This window comes from Phyllosticta citriasiana (assembly GCF_038021145.1).
Source record: "Phyllosticta citriasiana strain CBS 120426 chromosome Unknown IWZ02scaffold_2, whole genome shotgun sequence".
Taxonomy (NCBI): domain Eukaryota; kingdom Fungi; phylum Ascomycota; class Dothideomycetes; order Botryosphaeriales; family Phyllostictaceae; genus Phyllosticta; species Phyllosticta citriasiana.
The window spans coordinates 1-20,532 of record NW_027117279.1 but is presented as its reverse complement, the minus strand read 5'-3'; the positions used below and the strand labels follow the sequence as shown (position 1 = coordinate 20,532).

The 20,532-nt window shown below is 56.4% G+C and overlaps 4 protein-coding genes across 4 annotated transcripts; 3 read left to right on the top strand and 1 right to left on the bottom strand.

Annotated features, from left to right (window-relative positions):
- The first annotated feature begins 130 nt into the window (after nucleotides 1-130).
- On the top strand, nucleotides 131-2,874 carry IWZ02DRAFT_118175 (C2H2 type zinc finger domain-containing protein). The gene is made up of 2 exons (XM_066761438.1): nucleotides 131-1,483; nucleotides 1,530-2,874. Exons 1-2 carry the CDS (start codon nucleotides 283-285, stop codon nucleotides 2,594-2,596), a joined length of 2,268 nt encoding a protein of 755 aa, XP_066625745.1. The 5' UTR covers nucleotides 131-282; the 3' UTR covers nucleotides 2,597-2,874.
- A 2,406-nt stretch (nucleotides 2,875-5,280) lies between these two features.
- Nucleotides 5,281-7,764, bottom strand: IWZ02DRAFT_440912 (U3 small nucleolar ribonucleoprotein complex, subunit Mpp10). Its single transcript, XM_066766870.1, has one exon. The coding sequence runs from the start codon at nucleotides 7,711-7,713 to the stop codon at nucleotides 5,461-5,463; it is 2,253 nt and encodes a 750-aa protein (XP_066625744.1). The 5' UTR covers nucleotides 7,714-7,764; the 3' UTR covers nucleotides 5,281-5,460.
- Nucleotides 7,765-9,832: 2,068 nt separating this feature from the next.
- Nucleotides 9,833-12,984, top strand: IWZ02DRAFT_510663 (uncharacterized protein; the record flags this gene model as incomplete). The annotated part of the gene is made up of 5 exons (XM_066770512.1): nucleotides 9,833-10,058; nucleotides 10,120-10,237; nucleotides 10,330-11,524; nucleotides 11,580-11,663; nucleotides 11,712-12,984. The coding sequence occupies 5 exons, from the start codon at nucleotides 9,833-9,835 to the stop codon at nucleotides 12,798-12,800; spliced, it is 2,712 nt and encodes a 903-aa protein (XP_066625743.1). The 3' UTR covers nucleotides 12,801-12,984.
- A 3,308-nt stretch (nucleotides 12,985-16,292) lies between these two features.
- IWZ02DRAFT_440903 (uncharacterized protein) lies at nucleotides 16,293-20,532 on the top strand. The gene has a single exon (XM_066766869.1). The coding sequence runs from the start codon at nucleotides 16,735-16,737 to the stop codon at nucleotides 20,098-20,100; it is 3,366 nt and encodes a 1,121-aa protein (XP_066625742.1). The 5' UTR covers nucleotides 16,293-16,734; the 3' UTR covers nucleotides 20,101-20,532.

The window sequence follows — 20,532 nt, the reverse complement described above, 5'->3', positions numbered from 1 at the left end:
CTCAGCTGCTGCGCCCCCCGGGCTGAGTCGCGAGGCCAACTTCTCACCACCGACATCAACCAAGCCTCGACTCCGCTGTCCTCCGCTCCCCCCCCCCCCCCCCCCCCCCCCCCCCCCCCCCCCCCCCCCCCCCGGCCCAGTTGTCGCAAGCCCGGCCTGTCGCGTGCCTGTGCCTGCCCTGCGCACCGCTCCTCCCGCTCTCCGCCCAATCCGATTCCTCCATGTTATGGTCTGAGCCCATCAGCCAACTCAAAGACCTCCACCACATCCCTCCCACCCATCATGGACGCCCACCAGCGCGGCCGCTCGCCCTCGCAGGGTCACCACCCTCATATAAGTCAGAACAACTCCCCTTCGCCACACGCCGGTTATCAAAACGTCACCGGTCTTGGCCTCGACGGCGCTTCGTTGGTGCCTGATTTCAACCACTCTACATCCTTTGATCACTCGAATAACCCCTCGTTCGATCTGTCTCCCAACTACCTGTCGCCCGCTCAGTCGCAGTACCCTCAGCAGCCGGACATCGCGAACCACAACTTTCTTCAAGGTCTGCCATCCAACGCGACAAGCCCTCAGTTCGGACCCCAGACCAACATCTATCCCCGGGACAATACCGCCTTAGGGAACAACGCTGCGGACAACGAGGGATTCGGTGCGCAAGGCTTTCAGAACAACGGATTAGGGCCCCAATCAATCGATCCTTCCATCCTCCTTGACAGCCAGATCAGCGGCCAACAATTGCATGACCAGTCCATTGATCCAACCAATCTTATGAACCATATGTCTACCGCGGCGCACTCTCCCACTCCTCCTCACCTGCTCCAGGGCGACATGCGCCACTCTAGCAACAGCCCACACGCATCTCCCAGCATCAATCAGGGCGCATTCACTCCGTCGGGCCACTCGCGGCAACAATCGCTAGATCCGAGCGCGGCCTTTGGGCACAGTCACAATGAGTGGAATGGCATGCAGTTTAGAGGCCATCGGAGAGCGCCCTCGGACACCTATTCGGACGTGTCGTCCTCTGCCCAGCCGTCGCCCTACCTCGGCAACGCCGACGGCTTCGACGACAGCAACGCGTCGCCGTTGCTTGGAGCGCAACAAGATCCCATGTTTCAGGACGTCCTCAATTTTGGCCAATTTTCTCTTTCAGACAACCAGGCCGGCATCAGCCCAGGACATAGCCCAGCCATCTCGCCGCGTCTCATGCCCCAGCAGCAGCAACTTCCTCCTTTCACAGCGTCCAACAACTACGGACTGGCACCCATCATGAACAATCGCAGCGACGGCATGGACATGTTTCCCGGAGCAGGCCAGGAGCCGTTCCCGGCACTGAGCAATGATCACGCCCCCGACTACGGCGCTTCGGACCAAATGTCTCCGCCAGAAATCAACATTGATTTTGCGCCACCGTCGAGACAACAGAGCTTCGAACCGCCCAAACCCGAGGACTCTTCCAACGCATTGAGCCCACCTGACCGTAGTGAGTAACTCCAAGGCTCTTGGTAGGCCAGTCTAATGGTGAATAGATCGCTCCCGCAATCGCATGCGCGCAAAATCCGATCCATTTAGCAGCGCCAGCATGCGCGCCGGGCAACCCGCAAGCCCGCCATCCGACGCATCCTCGCTGCATCCCGATGCTGCGAAACTATCTGTCTCCCGCCCGTCAACTCCCGGTGGCGTAGGGAAAACATCACGCCGATCTTCAACTTCCAGCATCCCGCATCGCGACTACATGCTTGGCCTCGCTGATCCGAATCGTCCGAATCCAGCGCATCCCGCGTCCACGGCATCAAGTCCTGGAGGTCACAGCGAAACTGCTACTGCTGCCACTGGTTCTAAGCGCACCCAGAAACACCCGGCTACATTCCAATGCTCGCTGTGCCCCAAGAGGTTTACCCGCGCCTACAATCTTCGCTCTCACTTGCGTACTCACACCGATGAGCGCCCATTCGTCTGCAGCGTTTGTGGCAAGGCTTTTGCTCGCCAACACGATCGCAAGCGACACGAGGGCTTGCACAGTGGCGAGAAGAAGTTTGTCTGCCGAGGCGTGCTCAAGGACGGCAATTCTTGGGGATGCTCACGTCGCTTTGCTCGCGCAGATGCTCTTGGTCGACACTTTAGGAGCGAGGCAGGACGCGTGTGCATTAGGCCGCTTCTAGAAGAAGAAGCGGCAGAAAAGGGCTGGGACATTCCGGGTTTGTCTGGCCAGGCCCAGCACCAGCACCAAACAGGCATGGAGCACTTCAATCCCATGATGCAGCCTGGACAGCCACAGGGCCTGGGCATGATGATGCCCCAGCACCCGCAAGGTTCGCCGTTTGATCCGCTAGGCCAGCAGCCGGGCTTGGGCGTCACTCATGGTGGCCCTATGATGGGCTTCACGCTTCCACAATCGCTGCTCCAGCAATATCCAGCTTTGGCCGGAATACAATGGGATGCGCTACCCCCGAGCAACAATGACGACAACATTGATGACGATGCCATCAGTGGACGGAGTAGCTTTGACGCACAAAGCTCTGGTGGCGATATGTACGACGACAACAGCTGGCGCACCGAACAAACGCTCAGCGATTACGATGGACGAGGTGGATGAGCTAGTACCTCTAGCACGGACTTGATCGACTTACTGCCGTCCGTCCATGCAGCCAGAAACAGTGCGTACCTGGCAGACGCACAAATGATCGCCGTGGGGGCGGCTATGAAATGATGCGGCGCCCAGCCCACTCACCGCCCGCTCAAACGTCAACATCAAGCCCCAGACACTTTGCCATGCGTCATGTGTCTGCGGATGAGACGAGCCGTCCCCTTGCGGCTTCCGCTCTGGCACTTACTTGGACATTGTCAGACAGAGCCTTGGGCCTCTCTTCACAGCTTCTTTTCGCCTTGATCCTATCCTGTTGCTTGCACGCGTCACGACTTCTTCTTCTTCTTCTCTTCTGTGGTGTGCCACTTTGGCTTTCTTCACTTTTGCCCTTTCGCTCTCCTTGCTTGTTGAAAGAGATACCACATCTTGCTTTAGCCTAAAGTGCTGCTGGTTCGTCTCGTTCTTTGTTTTCCCATTTGCCTTGGATGGATTGGCTATTTATCTGGCTCACCGGTCCCTTCCTCCTCTCTCACCTTCTACCCAGGGTCGACTCTGGCGTCTGACATGACCATGGCCGTTGCTTCGTATGGAGCTTCCTCGAGAAGGGTGGTCGTGGAGAGGACCAGATTTGTCAAAAACAATCGAGGCCAAACAACATCATTCTTCGGCGACTCCATGGTCAGGTACTCACACTTGACTGCTTGTCCGTCCCTCTTGATCTTTTTCCCTCTCCTTTGCTTTGTCATCTCATGAATTTCTTCCCCTTCATATATATACTCTACCCGGAATGTCGCCCTATCAATGGCAAAAAGAGACGCCATGTCATTGTGGTCGTTTGAACCAGCTACCATATAATCCCCTCCTGTTGTGTGTGACTTGATAGACCATTGTTTCTCTTACCGTAGTGTTGGCTGTTTGCTTGCTTGTCATCTCGCTGTGTTCTTCTACTGCTTCGACCTTTCACAAGTTTCGCAAATCATCGTTTCTCAAATCTCAATGTTGGCGAATATTCCCTCGTTGCTATTGAATTGCGTCTCGCGCTTTGGGCATCTCCTCCTTTTGCCTGGCGATGAGCCGGCTCGCATCATCGGAGAACATGAATCCTCCGCCGCAAGGAGCGGCCGTCTCATGCGAAAGAGGAGCGGGGAGGAAGCTACAACCAGCTGGCTGGGCTGCTGCTGCTGCTGCTCTCCTCTTCCCTCTAGACCATACAACCCTTCATTCCCACCTTTCCCCTCTTCTCTTCTCTTTTTTCTTTTTTCATTTTTTGGCAGGCAGGCAGGCAGGTCTCTCCGGCGCGCAAACAAACAATTCATAGACGGGCAAGACGAGTGATGCTGAGATGGAGATTGGATTTGATACGTTGGGTAAAAGGAACAAGGGATATGAAGCATTGAGTACATGTGTGGATGGTTTGGTCGGGTAAGAGCGCTAGCAGGCGTTGGGTCATCGGGTGGACCCTGTCGATATCATAAATAGACGAATGAATTGACGGGTAACGATTTTGGGTTGTTCTGTCTAATGGTACAGACAGTGCCATGATATTAGTAGATCACGTACATGATGTTTGCAACACTCGTGTCATGTATGCATGACAATGTCGCCCGTCACTCGCCTACTTTGCAAGATAAAGACAAGCTCCTTCTTTCCCCCCCCCTTTGACCATCATTCATTGCTTTGTCACTGTGAACCGAAGCCAACAAATGTTTCCCCGACCACAATGACCACAAATGGCCTCACTCCAGTCGCCTACCCCACCGGAAGGAACAGGCAGAACGCTAGAGTCCAAAAAGATGGGATCTTGCCGTCCAGGTAGGGGGAAACGTTTGACCGATTCGAGTCTCATCCAGCGAGCGGCACGGCACGCACACTTCACCCTATACGCCGAGTGCTCGATTGACTTGGTCTCGATGGATAGGGGTACATAGTCGTCTTTTTCTTTTTCTTTTTTTTTTCCCCTTCTCCACTGCTCTATCCATGCACTTTGTAGTTCTCGTCAACGCGAAAAAAAAAAAAAAAAAATTGGCCTCGATTCAGAGCGCGCCTGAATCTCTCTTACCCCTCTTGTTACCTGCGTGCGATGAGGGCCTGGGTTTCTGTCTAACCATGTGGACTCCATTTGACAGGATCGAGCGCTTCTCTCGTACGTTTAGACGACACCCTCCCTCCCCCTCGTCCCACACCATAGGCTTCGACGCTCGAGCGCTGCGATTAGTCAGTCAGTCAGTCAGACCTTTTGAGTCTGGTCTCGTATGCACCTACCGCAAAACTACTTCTGCCTTGTACGTTGACGCCGCGGGTTCTAATGGAGGCGGATCATGGCGAAAAGTCGTGCCTTTGAGCGGAAATTGTTACAATCGCTCATCATGATTGTTCACCTTGATGGTTCTCCAGAATGTGAGAAAGTGGCAATGGATGATGGCTGCCTACGCGTGATTGTGGTAGTAATTGAATTCTAGCTGGTAGTGAATAACTTTCTCCATGTAGTGAAAGACTTTCATGGCAACAGGATCTGTCCTCGTGGTAATGTAAAGTCTTGAGGACGGCTGACTGCAATCGTAGACTTGTTTAAATTCTCGTGGTGCTGAGTTTGAGGTCATAGGCAAGTGAATGGGAGACGACGAGGAGATCCAGAATGGGAGCTGGCGTCTGGCTAGGACTTGAGCAAGATGTCTTCGTTAGACATGGCCTAAGTGTGTTGGAAATGGATACGCACAAACATGAAAGGGTTTAAAGTGCCCATGCATCAGTGACAGAGTACGATTGCACGCCATGCATGCGCCGACTAGATAAAAGGAAACGCCATCCCAAGTGCTTTTGACAAACCCCAAACAAATCCCACAACTAAACAAACGCCTCTTTTACATCGTCTCCTACAGCTTGAAGCCGCCGACACCACGTGCGCCCTGCTGCGCCTCCTTGACCTTCTTGCCTTCGACATCCGTCATCTCGCCCTTCCTGCCAATGACCTTGACGCCGCCCTTCTTCAAGTTGCTCACCACCTCCCTGCGGTCCTTGGCGCTCTTGCTCTCGTTCTTCTTCGCACCCTGCGCGCCCGCTGAGCCCGCCTTCTTGGCGCGCTCCTTGTCGCGCCTGCGCCGACGCAGTTTCTCCTCGCGCGTCATCTCCTCTCTGGCGACGGGCATACCGCCCTTTGTCACGACCTCGCCCTGGACGCGCTCCTCGCCCGGCGCGTACACCTCCTGCGGCGCGAGCGCCGTACTGCCACCAATGTCGCCGCCAGCCGACAGCCGCGCGTCCTCCATGCTGATGGTCGGCGCGTCGGTGCGGATCTCGAGGCTCGCCGTCGCTGGTTTGGGTTTGTGGTGCCACGACGACAGCGCGTCGAGCTTGGCCGACACGTCGCGCCACAGCGCCGCGATGCCCGCGTGCTCCTTCTTGAGCTTCTCGTCCCGCGGGTCCACGTAGTTCGGGTCGTTCGCCCGCAGCGCGTCGTCCTCATACTCTTCGGCCAGGCTCTTTTGCGGCTTTGTGTCGTCCAGCTCGAACCGCCCCCGCCGCGTGCTCGGCCCCGTAGCCAGGTCGTCGGGCCGCCGGCGAATCACTTCGTCAAACTCGCGCGCCAGGATGCGCCGTTTGATGAGGGCTTCAATGTCTTCACTCACTTCAGCTGTAATGACCGGAACTGGCTTGCCCGTGCGCTCAAAGTCAAGCTCTTCTTCCAGCAGCGAGTTCATGGGCCGGTCCGCCGCCTTAGCCTCACCGGACAGCGTCCATTGCCTCTTGGCGACATTTTGTGCTTCCAGGCGGCGAATCTCCTCCTGAAGCTTGGCTTGGCGGCGTTCGTGGGTAGATTTGCGTGACTTGGGATCAGCAGAGTCGACGGAACTGAGATCCGAGGCGTCGCTGTCGGCGTCGGATTCGTCAAACAAGTCGCGGTGGGCCGCGGCCATGTTGCGTTCGACGTCCTCGTCCTGCGGTGCTTCGGGTTTCTTGTAGCCTTCAGGGAAGTTGTGCGGATTGGGACGGCCCTTTTTCTTCTTGCTGGCCTTTTTCGCAGGGGGCGCGAAAAAGTCACCGTACATGATGTTGTTGGCATTGCCCATATCCAAACCGTCCATATAGCCTTCCTCAAGTATGTCGTCATCCATGCCGTCGTCGCTTGCACCCTCTGGTGCGTTGAGATCCACGTTGCCGAATGTGGGGCCATCTTCTTCATCTTCGCTGCTCTCGTCGCCATCGGCCTGGTCGACCTTTTTGGAAGCCCTGGCAACCAAAGAATCGGGGTTGAGTGGATCCTCGCCCCAGTTGATGTCCTCCTCCTCTTCATCCTCTGCGTCGTCCGCACCGCGTCGATCTTGTTGTTCAAGAAGATCAGACTGACGATTAAAGTCGTCGATGGAGAAGAAGCCGTCATTCAAGCCGTTCGGGTCGGGTACGTATTCCTCGGCAGGTTCGTCCTCTCCTGAGTCAACGTCCTCGTTGTCAAAGTCGTCACGTTCCATGTCTACATCTTCTTCCTCTGAGCCCTCGTTTTCCGTGTGGTAGGTTTGTTCGACATCGCCTTCCTCATCAGATACATCTTCTCCATCATATTCCCAATCTACGCCCTCTTCTCCCAATTCGCTCATGGCCGTTTCCTCCTCTTCTTCGTCGTCCGAAGAACCGACTTCGAACCCATCAGCGCCAAAGCGAACAGACTTGATGTCATCTTTTTCGGTGTATCCGTCGAGGTCATCCCGGGGCAAGACGTCGGGCAGGTCACGCTCCACCTCAGCCCTGGTGGCATCAAGGACCCTCTTGGATTGCTCCCAAATCTGTTGTACGCCAAATCCATCCAGGTGCACCTTTTTCAGGTGCAAGACGGGGCCATCCTCGTCGTCGGCTTCGCCTCTTTTCCGTTTCTTGCGAGCCTCCTGCCGACGTTTGGACTGGGTTTCGCTCACACCTGAAGCCAGCGGATCGAGCAAATGCTTCGCGAGAGAGAGGGTGGCATTGTGTAGGACAGAAGTTGGCTGTAGAAAATCGTGCGGGGATGCAGAAAGCGCGGCGACCAGGGCCTGGGCGGCGGCCGAGTTTGCGTCTGAGACGGGCGGATGCGCTGATTGGGCGGAGAGAGTGTGCGAGGAGCTGGAGCCGGTGGGCGAGAAGGATATGGTGGCCATGATGGTGCGCTGAGCCACGCGCCGTCGTAGTGGATGTGCTGCTGAGATTCGGGTGGGCGTTGCGCGTCGAAAAATTTAGGGCGGATGCCAAGGCGGCGGGCGGAGAGCGGAACACAACGCGGAATCCCGCGCCCCCGACATCTTGCGCCGACGCGTCTCATTGGCTGGACTTTGCGACCACTATTAAGCCGCCTCTGCCCGGTTGGCAGCAAGATAAAAGTACCAAAAAGTACGAGAAAAGAGATGCCACAAGAATCAACACCTCGTTCTAGACATGGGTGGGTCTCACAGTCAACGTTCCAAGGGAGTACTTGTTTCGTCATGGATACTACACATACGAAAACCGAGCCCTGCGAGCCCTATTGACCCTTGGACAGCAGACTGCATTAGCGGCCAGCCGGCGGCCGGTCAAGACTTACAACGGTCTCATGGATGATTCGCAAAAGGGCAGTAGCTCACGCGACACCATCTCTGATCGACAGAGAACGACAACGCTTCATGACGTTGGTCAAGCCGTGGTTGCTGCTAGGCTGTGCCGCCTCTTGGTTAAGGCGGCCGCCTATAGTGAGGGGCTCATGCGCGGGAAGCAGACATTGTTCCCCGCCTTGTTCTTGGGCACTTGTAGTGATTTGACCAGGCATCCATACTATACCGCAAACCGGCGATATGACTTCTGGGGACTGCGCATGACGGAATTGGGATGGACACTCACATGCGTACAGGCTGTGCCTCTCGCGTTGAATGCAGTGGAGCATTCTCCACCAGCCACCTGCCGTTGGTTGCAGCCGCCTCATATGCAACGGCAAGATGATTTCGCATGGTCCACAACTAATGCAATCGGCCGGGTCAACGCGCCATTGCCGGACCCGACGTTGAATGGTTTGCAGGTAAAGAGGGGCCAAGCGAGGCGGCGCAGCAAGCTCCAGTCGAATTGGGAGACGTGCAGGGCGGAAGACGACACACGGCGGCGATGGTCGCGGTGGGCAGAGAGATCGAGGTCGATTTAGTCCGAAGATGCGGCGCTTTCCATGGAGGTTTTGAGAAGAGGGCGTGGTGTAGGAGAAAACCAAGCTTTGATAAGCCGGGATGTGAGCTCAGGGTCAAAGGAGCGAGCATGCGCGGAAGCGGCACTGGAAAAGTTTTGCATGGAAAGAGACAGACGGAGCCGGTGAGGAGAAGGCCGGAGAAAGTGAGCGAAGGCGTGAAGAGAATAGCTTCCTGCTGCGGTGCCGTCAGAAGGATGATGAAGACTGGAGTGGACGGACATAGGGATATGTGGTCGATGCACCATGGCCGATGATGGCGCTTGACGGAAGCGGTAGGTGGACACGCGACCTTTTGGAGCCGGTGGAGTCGAGTCGGTACATGTCCGAGTCCACCTGCACTCACTCCTCGCAGCCCCAGGCGACATATTTCTTCTTCACGGCGATGAGAAATGGATCGGAGTGTGTCAGGGCAAAACGAAGGGCAGCTTAGTCGTAGCGACACGGCCAGGGGACGACGGCGCGCATCCTGAGCGAGTTGGAATTCCTGGCCAACAGATTGATGGATTGATCTCTCTGGAAACTCTGGGCCAGACCCTGCATTGGCTGGTGGGCGCGATCCTCCGGCGGCGTCATTGGCTTGGGCCGGTCTTGGGCTCGACGGCCGGGGAGAATGCGCAAAAGTCAAAAAGTCATCGTCGGGCACGGCCTCTCCACGACGACGACAGCACGCTGGAGAATCCGTTGTCGACGCCAAGACGCTGTTTAGCTCCACCATCGATACCCCCGTCTGTCGTCTGCAACCACGCACAGAAATCACAGCTCGTGTCAATCCAGTCGTATTACATCCGCCCTCTCCCCCCCCTCCCGCCGCCGCGTCCACCGTGGCCGTTCTGCTGCAGCTTCAATTTGATCCTTATGCTCGACCCTTCGCTCCTCCCTCGCCTTCCACCCATCCATACCCTTCCTGTACTCTACTCCTGCTCGTCCCGTCTCAATCCACCGCAGCTCCCCTTCCCCTCTCCCTCTCCCCATATCACCCACATCTAGCTGAAGCATGAAGTACGGTGAGACGCTCCGCCAGAGATCAATCCCTCACTGGGGTCCTTGTATGTTTTGTTCCTTCTGATTCGCCCATGACGTCGCCGCTAACCGTCGCAGACAACATCGACTACGACGACATCAAACATCTCATCAAGGAGCACACCACCCCCGGCTCCGGAAAAGCCGTAGCCATCCCTGGCCAAAGTCACCAGCATGATGACGAGTTTGAGGAGCAGCTATTCGCCGTGCTTGCCCAAGAGCACCGCCGCATCGATTTATTCGTCAAGAGCAAGTCGGGTGAAATCGAGCGTCGTCTGAGTGAGTGCATGCCATGCGGGCACCTGCCGCAATTACCTTGACGCTGACCATGCATACATAGATCACATCACCAAGCAGATTGACCAAAACGTGCTCAGAGAACAGGCGTCGGCTTCGGATGCACGCCTGTCAGCGCACCGGCGGCAAAAGTACGGACGAATCGAGAGCGACGTTCTAAAGTGAGTTTTTTTTTTTTTTTATTTTTCTCTCTCTGATTGAATCATTGCTTCGGATTTCGTTGAGCCTGGGAGCTAATGCGCATGCAATGTAGGGCTGGCGAGGAGATTCGCTCGTTGGCCAGATTCGTCGGCGCGCAACGGCTCGGGTTCGCCAAGCTGCTCAAGAAATACCGAAAGTGGACTGGCTCCGACTCGCTGGGCTCGCGTTTCAAACATCAAGTCCTTAACCAGCCCGCCACCTTTTCTCAGACCGACCTGTCGCCTCTGCTCAACTACTGGACCGACTCGTTGCACGCCGTGCGCGACGCTTATCAGGCCGCCGAGAAACGCGAATCGCCCAGAATCGCCGTCAGCGACATGGATCCTTCCGTAAAGCACCTCGCCGACATTCCCAAAAAGATCCACGCCGCTGCCGAGTCCGCCTCCGAAGTCGATCTCGACGCCTCGTTGGCGACGCTGCCCCTCGGTCAATCCGGCGCGAGGGCCTCGTATTGGGTGCACCCCGAACAGGTTGTTGAGATTCAGGTCTTGCTGCTGCAAACGCTGCGACTCTTCAACGGCAAGGTCCGGACTTCGTCGCGCGCCTCGCCTTTTGAGACTCCAAAGCGCCGCAATTCCAACGAGCGGCTTGACAGTCTCGCCGACAATGAGAGAACCGACGAATTCGGCGTTTTGTTCCTTGACGATGCCGAGAGGTATGCACGTCAACGCAGTGCTACGACCGTGGTGGAGACGGAAGAGACCCCTGGCAAGCCCGCTGCAAGGGTCCTCGGGAGGGCGCACTGGAACTCCAGTGGAGAGGCCTCTATCGTCATCACCAATGAGGTTGACGCCAATGCGGGTGCGTCAACGTGCCTTGCCAAGATGAAGCGCAAGCACCTCCCCGTCTTTCTGCATCTTGACCGGCCATTCCATTCCCGCACTCAATCCGGCCTCGAGACCATTTCAGAGAACGACGCTCAGCCTGACGCTACAAGCTCGAGCTCCAGCCCGGTGGATGACTTGCGTGCATGGCTGCAGTCACACCGCGAAGTCAGACCAGTGGCAGGATACTGTTCAAAGCGGAGCCGCTTTGTTGGGCTGGAAAATGATTCTGAGCACGGAATCTGGGCGACGCTCGACACAGATGTCTACATGAAGCCTGGGCTCCTGCCCGAGCTCGCCGACAGCGAGTGGGCCCAGAAAGTCAGAAGCGACAGTCAGCCCTTCCCATTTGCAGTTCTCACTGTCCGCACTGAAGGTGTTCAAGCCAACAACATCATCAAAGCTCTTGACAATAGCCACCTTGTGAGTCGCCTGACACCAACAAAGCCCGTTCTTTATTTTGGCTGACAAAGAATAGACTGAGCGCGTCAGGGGCTTTTCCATGGAAGCCCACACCATCTGGACGTGTTGCAAACCTTCTCTTATGCAGCCACCATATTGGGTAAGTCAGGTGCATTCTGTTACAGATTTGCGCGCTCATCGCCATCAGCTGCCAATGCTCAACCGCGACATTCGCAAATTACCCGAAAAGGTTCCGCGTCAACATTCTCGCCGCGGTAGCGCTATTCCTATTGACTCGAGCACGTCGCGTCAAACATCAATCTCCAATTCCTCGGTCACTGACGGACAGACGAGTCGATTCATGACCTTGAATAGTGAATCCTCAGCGACCTCGTACAGCGAAGCCGACTCGCCTCTGAAAAAGCCCAAAAAAGCCAACCCAGACGCCTTGCGCGAATTTGCCGCCATCCAGTCGGCAGGTGGTTCAGCCAATGTCAACTCCCAAGGCTATTGGAACGAGTACGACGACCCAGAAGATGGTGACGACGCGAACGCATACGTCATCTACGTTGACCCATTTGCTTCGCCCAAGATACCTGGGCAGGAGACGTTGAGCAAACTCTTTACACGCATCAAGAATAGCTTCCGCGGCCGCCGAGCTTCTTCTCAGGACTCCCTTCTCTCTGCAAACGCCAACAGTGTGGAAGACTCCGACGAAGCCGACCTTTCCCCCATCTCAACCCGCGACTACGGTACACTCCCCACTCCCGCCACTTCCTCCAAGCCCCGTCAGCCTGAACTTAAAACCACGGCAAACTCGTCTTGGAACAAGTCTGCTGCCAGACTCCTCGACATTTTCCGTCCATCCTCCAGGGATGCGTCAGCCAACGGATCATTCCACTGGAACTACCGCCCAAGCTCGTCTGATTCTGCGCGACAGCCCCTCATCGGATCACAGCCCTCGGACCTGCATGAATTGCTTGCCGACCTCGAACTGCGTCGCCAGGAGCGCGAGACCACAAAGTTGCGCCTTTGCGCCTTGGCGCTTACGGCTGCTGTCGTCGTTTTGGCGATCACATGGACTCTGGCAGCCACGAGCCGTCGCAAGCTGCGGCGAGAAGTGGACGGTGTCGTGGTTGTTGGAACAGTGGCCAGCTTAGTCTTTACTGGTGTGGGTGTCCTCTGTGCACTGTCAAAGAAGCAAAATCCGGGCATCATCTGGAGTGTGCTCTTATCGTTGGTCGTCGCAGCTGTGTGCCTGGCGGATGGTGGGTTGTTGGTCTGGCTGTTGAATTAAGCAGCCACACAAACAGTCGGAATCGACGGGCACGAGCGAACCGCCATTTGCGCCGCGGAAACGACCTGTTGCACTCACAAGGGCCGACAAACACCACTTACATTCATCACATCAATCATCGCACTGTACATGTCAGGACAGCATAGCCTCCACTTCGCGTACACAGTATACCACATGCCCCACCATCAGTTGTACATGGCTGCAGCGCACACGGCACAACTCTACGACGTAAAAAAAAAAAAAAGCGCGTCGTTCCTGTTTTGCCGCGGTACAGCAGAGCACAGCGTCTTGGCCTTCTTCAAACCAGCGCCACCTGGTACATCCTGCTTTCTTTTTTTCCCTGTCTCTCTTGGTTGCTCGAATCGTCCGTTTTTAGGCGTTTTATACCACTTATCGCGAATATTCTTTTTTTGCTTTCTAAATGCGTCGTCCCACTCGGCTGTCTCCCGGTCTTTGGCATCGGGATACCGTTGGAAATGCGAGATGCGGAACATGGCCAACGGGAGTTGCGAATGGAATGGGTTGGATCGGATTGGGGTGGTTTGGAGACTGGTATGAGTGCTGCGACAAAGGAATGGGATGACGGCGAAAGACACTTTGCCTACGCAATGTTTGTCTCGAGGAAGAGGAAAGGGGTTTGCTTTGGAGTGAACCGTTGGAGCATCAATAGCAGTAGCAGCAACAATACAACATTTTACCATGAAAGACACAGCTTCTGACTTTCGCACAGTTCTAAAATTTTCTGGAAAAGACGCCTTGGGGCAAATTACCTACCTACATGTGGATTGGCTACCGCACCCCTGCCCTCGTCAATGCGAGACTCCCCTCGCTCCCTCCCGCCCCTTGCCCCTACCCCCCGTCCGCGTCCGTTTTTTACCAGCCGTACCGATGATGGGCAAAGTCAACCCAACCGTGGGTACGACCGGCCGCTCGGTTCCCGACGCGCATGCTTTCTTCTCAACGGTTGACCGGTAAGTAATTAGTCTCTCTGGCAGGTGCTGGTGATGGTGCCTGAGGCATCAAGGCATGGAAATTCTTTTTTTTTTTTTTTTTTTTTTTTGGGGGGGGGGGGGGGGGGGGGGGGGTAAATAAGGAAGCATAGTACTGTTGCTGGATTGGCTGATTGATGATTGATTTCTGGTTCAATGACTGAGACCGGGACTTCTGGCAAGTGAAACAAAGACATGCTGAGCACATGAATCGGCGAATATCACACCTACTCCCACTGCACCCTCTCTCCTCTCTTTCTCTACCCCCACGGCTCGGTCATTCACTCTCTCACTCACCCACTCGCACATGCATAACCCACGGCAACCCTTGGCAACCCTTGGCAACCCTTTCCGTCCTGGTGAAACGTGCTCACTCCTCCCCTCGGTATCCAGACAGGCAGGCATTAGGTAGGTAGGTAGTTGACTTCCGGCCGGACCTGATACCGGGCGGGCGACAGACAGACAGACAGACGGCATGTACCGGATGGGTACCAGCCGCCCGGCTGGCTGTCTCCCGACGTGCTGGAGACTGTGTAGGCACCTAACTATGTGACTGAGCGTCCGGCCGGTCTTGAATCGGGGAAGTCGATTGTGAGTGCTGAATGGCGAACGAACGGAGGAGGGACAGCGCCGGAATGGAAGCGGAGGAGAGGATTGGAGGACGTTTGGATGGTGGGTCTAGTTTCGTTGTTGGTGATGTGTGATGGGTTGAGAGACTTTCAATCTCACCTTCGCCCTGGCGATGGTATTGAGTAGTTTACATACTACCTACCTAACCTGCGCTACGCGCCAACGGCGCAAACGCGTGGATGTTGAAGTCTTTCGCTCGGCTTTGCTGGCCCCCTCCATCTTCACGCTGTGGACAGGCACGTACTCAAAAACACATGCATGTATCCATCCGCTGCGTTGCGTTGCGTTGCGTTGCGTTGCGGTACATTGCGTCCAGCCCACGCGCACAAGCTCCCAAGAAGCGCGCACCCGACGCAGTCATCAGCTGTGGCAGGTGGGCGGGCAAGCTGCTGTACGTCTCCGGCGACGCCGACGCCCGACGCTGTGCACGCACACACGCAGAGCTGGAGTACAGAGGGGGATGGGGGCAACATGTACAGTGCTTGCCACGTACATACATACGCAGACAGGCCGGTGGGTGCGTCGTGATGGTGGTGGTGGTGTCAGTGCAGCATCTACCTACATGTACCAGCATCTGACTCTACCCTGGTACCTAGTCTGCATGAAGAACTTTTTGTCATCGGAATATCTGCCTGCCTCCCTGCTTGCTTGCTTGCCTGCCTGCAGATGCGATGTGTCGCCAAACGCATTCATTCATCCATCCACCAACCTACGGCAGCCATTGGCGCTATGCACCAGCCAATCAGGCGGGCTGGCCATCTGAGCACGCAGCAAGGCCAAGGCCCAGTCCCAGGCGGCGGTGACTGAGCGCCAGAATACCGGGTACGAGGCAAAGGCTATCGGCGTCTGCTGGCGGCGCGGGCAGCGGCAGTATCAGTGGTGGATGGAAGTGTTGGGGACCTGCTTACCGGTAAGGGCGTGAGCGAGCTAGAGCGTTTTGGGGTTATGCGATGCGGGGTTGGGATGGGTTGTGGTAAGGCAGGTACTGCAGGCAGATATGGGGACGGACTACTGGGGGAGAATCGGGTGGCTGAGGTAAGGCGGGCCGCCAAGGTTGACGGGGGGTGTTCTTTTTGGCGTCTGCCAAGTCGCAAAGTCTGTTGGTGAGGCGGCTACTAGGCGGCTACTCATGTGACGGCTGGATGTCTCTCTTGAAGCGGTGGGAATAGGCGAATATGGCGGTATGGCGGTGGTCGGGAGGCGATGGCGCGGAAAGCTGTCTTCAAAGAGGAATTGGACCATGGAACATGAAGGTCTTGGAAAGACATGCAAGACTGGAGTGAGCATTATGAGCGTCTTGCACTCGAATTTGATATGAAGTCGTGGATGCTAACAGCACCATGATGGTCAAGATTCGCTGTCGTGTGCTTCGTCGTCGATTCATGGCTCTACGTCAGAAAGGGTTGAGTCAATAGATCGGCGAGCAGAGCCCTCGGTGCACAAGATGAGACCAAGGATGATTGGCACTCTTCGGTGCTCCCCCTTGTGCACGCCCCACGTAATGACAGACCGTCAAAGTCGCCTGTCTAGGTACTCTGGGCAGCACACAGACACAGTTGGACCTTGCTGAGAGAACGCATGGGCAACTGACTTCCGTGAAAGAGCACTTAGATGAGAGGTCGACTTGCAGAGGGCAACGTGTGACGTTGGACAAAGTTTCAGCAGAACCAATAGATCTGATGGTCCGCTGGGGAGCGGAGCCGGATTGCTGTGCGGACTCTACAGTCCAATCAGTGTCCGAGTAGAACGAATCACTGGAGAGGATCCATGCCTCTCGTAGACTGGAGGAAAAGAACTTTGAAGCAATTTGACGTGACAGCAACCCAGAAGTGTCACGTCCTTTGCATCTTGAGAAATTGGGAGTATTCAAGCTCTCGCGGACCGAGACAGGGAGCAGTCGAGCGGACGTGTGTACCCGTCGTTGGGGCAACGCTTCCGCGCGTCAAAACAAACGCCTGCCATTCTCTTCCCCACCTCGACCACACCCTGCAACCACTTCACACGCGCGCCGAATCAATGCTACGACGACCAGGCATTTGCCTGTGACGACGCGAACCATCATCAGTCTTCACCTGAACAACGCGACCCTTACGAGCGCCACGCGACAGCCCTGGCCAAACCTTCGGCGCAATTTCCAACCTCTCACCTAACCACCGCCGGCCAATCCCGACACAGCGACGACCCCTAAACGCCCTGCTGAGCGTCGGAGACACGCCCGCCACACCCGCTGCGCAAAACAGCGAAAGCTACATCCCATCCCGCCAGAGCTGCGTTGACCCGGCTACATCCAACGATACCAAACAAACGCTCCCAAGATGCCGCGCATCACCCGCGCCGCTGCCCGTGCTCAAGAGCAGCAGCAGTCCACGGCTGCCGACGATGCGCAACCCCAGACCAACGACAACCAAAACATTGATGCGCACGAATCGGATACTGAAGACATGCGAGAACCTCTGAATCCCGTTGCCGGCAATACGAAAAGAGGGCGGGGCAGGCCAAAGAAGGTGGCAGAGCCTGAGGAGCAACTGGATGCTCCACAAGCGGGCACAGAGGCGCAGACTGCCGATGAGGAAGAGGAGGTCGCCGCGACAAAGCTTGCGCCCAAGAGAACCAGGTCCACAAGGGGAAGAAAGAAGGCTCCGGAACCGGAGCCGGAAGCTCAGCATGAGGAAGCACACGATGAAGAGTTTGAGGCTTGGGGAGGCGGAGATACTGAGCCCGAGTCTGTCGAGGAAGAGCCCGTGGCCGTGCCAACACCTGCGCCAACAAGGGCCAGATCCACGCGCAGTACAAAAGCAACTGAGCAGAAACCCGAGTTGGAGCAAGACGCGGAAGTAGAACCCGAGGCAGAGACGGAGCAGGCGCCAGCTGCGGCAGAGACGGAGCAGGCGCCAGCTGCGGCTGAGACGGAGCAGGCGCCAGCTGCGGCTGAGACGGGCCTCACGAGGACCAGGTCCACCAGAAAGACCAAAGGAAAAGAGACCGAGGCTGCTGCAGAGGCCGAATACGACCACGCTTCTGAGGACGGTGAAAAGCTTCAAGAGTTGAGCATCGAGCCTGAAGCCAAGAGCAATGCACCCAAGAGATCCAAATCTACGAGGGGAAAGAAAAAAGCGGACTCTGAAACCGAAACACTGGTCGAGCCGGCATCGGGAGCAGCCATCACCCAGGACGAAATCGCAGAGGAAGAGAGTGCGAGCAAGACTGGAAAGACTCCCGCAAAAAGGCCCAGGGCTGCAAGCAAAAAGATTACTGTACCAGATGAAGAGCACATCGAGATTGACGAGCCAGTGGTGGCTCAGGGAGGCCCAGTTCCAGAAGCCGAGGAGAGTGCAGAGGCAGAGGCACAGTTCCAACCTGAACCAGAGGTTTCAAAATCTGCCGGAGCCGTTGAACCCGTTGCGGGGACCGTTTTGTTGTCCGAACGAGAAGTACCTCCCAAAACGCCGTCTCGAGCACGGTCGACGAAAAAGCAAACCGCGAAAGTTGAGCAAGAGGTCGTCCCTCGCACGACCCGCAAGACGAGGCGCCAACAGGCTGAAGCTGAACAGGAAGAGCAAGAGATGCTGCTCGAAGAGGCACAAGTTCATCACCCAATTGTGGAGACGAAGCTCGTGCCCGACAATGTTGATCAGAAGCCAGAGGATCCCGCTGCCATGGAAGTGCAAGATGCGCAAGTTGACCAGCCGGCTGTTGAAGCGATTCCAGTCTTGAAGAACAATGGACCATCTGAGGAACAAGTCGAAGCACCTGCTCAATCTCTGGGTGAAAAACACGCCGATCAACAGGCGGAACCGCAAATCCAAAGCCAAGATGCTGTCGAACCGGGGGCAGCGAAGCAAGCTGAGTCAGAACTTCCTCACGTTGAAGAAAAGTCTGTAAAGGCCGGTGAAATTGGTGTCCAAGAAGATTTGGTCAAGCTGGAGGACCAAGTCACCGCACCGGAGAACGAAGTCATCGTGCAGTCCATCGAGTCGGACCGGGAACCACACAAAGAACCATCCCCGGAGCACAATGATTCGTCGAGCGACTCCGACTTAGACGACATAGCACGCCAGATTTTCGACGAGATGCAAAAGAGCCCTGTCAGGACAACGCTACAGGCGCCACCGCAGCCAGAGTCTTTCGACGACACTCCACTCGGACTTACTCAGTCCATCGACGCCCTTGACGCGATGGAGGAAGAGTTTGCAATGGTCGAGAAGAATTTGCACGATGCAGAAGCTGCAAAACAAGACCAGGCCCCTGCCAGTGTTCCGGATCTCGTAAAGAAGAGCACGACTGCAAAGCCGCGGCCCATTGCTATGCCACCTCCACCGAAGCCTGCGGCTGGTTCGCGTCCCTCTTCAGTCGCATCCAACAAACCTGCCGCAAGGAAGTCGATGGCTCCGTCAACCAAGCCGGCTGCTGGACCTGCAGCAAAGTCTACCATTCAGCGCTCCAACAGTGTGCGCAGTGGTGCTCAAACGAAAGAGCCTTTTGGGCCTACTAAGCCCAGGCAACCAGGCCAAGTCGTCGACTATCTGGCAATGAAGCGTCGACCAGTCTCGGTCTCCTTCCCTACGCCTCCGCCTCCTGCAAAATCCAGCAGAGCTCCAACCAGGCCGACGTTTGCTCTTCCTGGCGAAGAGGTGGCAGCCAAATTGAAGGCGCAAAAGGAAGAGCGCCTTAGGCGCGAGGCAGAGAAGGCACAGAGCAAAGGCGCCAGAAAGGAGCTGTCTGCTAAGGAGCTGGAAGAAAAGAAGAAGCGGGAGCTCAAGGCAAGGCCAGCGAGAACCGGAAGTGAAGGTGGTAGAAGGGATCAGCCAGCCAAAGAACCAGAAGAGAAGAAGAAACCAACCTTCAAAGCAAGGCCGGTTCCATCATTCGTCAAGAATCCATCCGCAGCGGGAATGGTGCGTCAGACGGCCTCTAGCAAAGCACGTCAAAGCCTAATGCAAGTCCGTACCGAGAGCGAAGAGCGTGAAACGAGCTCTTTGCAGTCAAGCACAAGCTCCACTGGCAATCCTCTCAAGCGCACCAACTCTATCATGGACCGTCCAAGCACCGGCCAGCGCCCGAGTGTGGCTACTGGTACTGGCGCAAAGCGCGTCGCCGCCATGCCCGTCCGTCCAAAGCAAGAGACTGAGCGTCCACGCCCATCTTCGGTGGCCAACCGGGCCTCTTCAAGCGCGAGTATTTCATCCAGCGTGTCGAGTGCGACGGCTAGAGCACTGAACTCGGCGACCAATCACGCTGCCAGTCTCAGTCCTGCGCCAGCAAATCGCGCTTCGCAGAAGCCGATGGCCAACGGCAACGCAAAACTGTCTGCGCCTTCCCGAGCAACCTCTTCTGCAAGCAACTCGACCTCGTCAGGCCCCAATCCTCCGCGGGCTTCATCCTTCACGTTCTCTCGACCTGGTCCTCCCAAGGCATCTGCTCCAGCACGCCCGGGACCCGTCGTTAAGTCGGACGTCACGGCCGCGGACAAGGCGGCGATGAAGAACAAGGCCAAGGAGATTTTCAACCGCGACAAGCTCGACCGCGCGCGTCAGGAGCAGGAGCGCAAGGAGAAGGAGGAGGCGGCGAGGAAGGCGAGGGCCGAGGCGGCGGAGAGGGGCCGCCAGGCTAGTCGGGCGTGGGCAGAGAAGATGATGGCGAAGAAGAAGGCGCCGGCTCAGGGGGAGCAGGCTGAGGCGTGAGTTTGATTGATTCTACTTGTTGTCTATGGACATGGCGTTGTAGCTATTTGGACTTGGGATTGGAATCTGGAAATGATTGGATGATTTGGGATTCTGTGTGTTTTGACTCGAAAAGCTGAGTAGTACAGCAAGAGATAGCATAGCAGTCCCATACCTCATGAGCAGGCTCCATTGATGCGGTATGTGAGGACTGTTCCGAAAGCGGTACATGTATTGAATCGGAGAGCAGCCTAGGGTTGAGGCGGGGAAGTGACGTCAAAGCGGCTTCGGAATCTGCCCGTGATGGATCCAATGGGCAGATTGGGCAGCAAGAGGGAAGGATCGCTAATCACAGTCAAGAAGTGGGTTCAGGTTTGTGAGAGTCTGACGCTGGGGGACGCGTTGCGCGTCAAGGCCAAGGAAGGTGCTTTAGCAGCGATGTCGGGCCCGGAA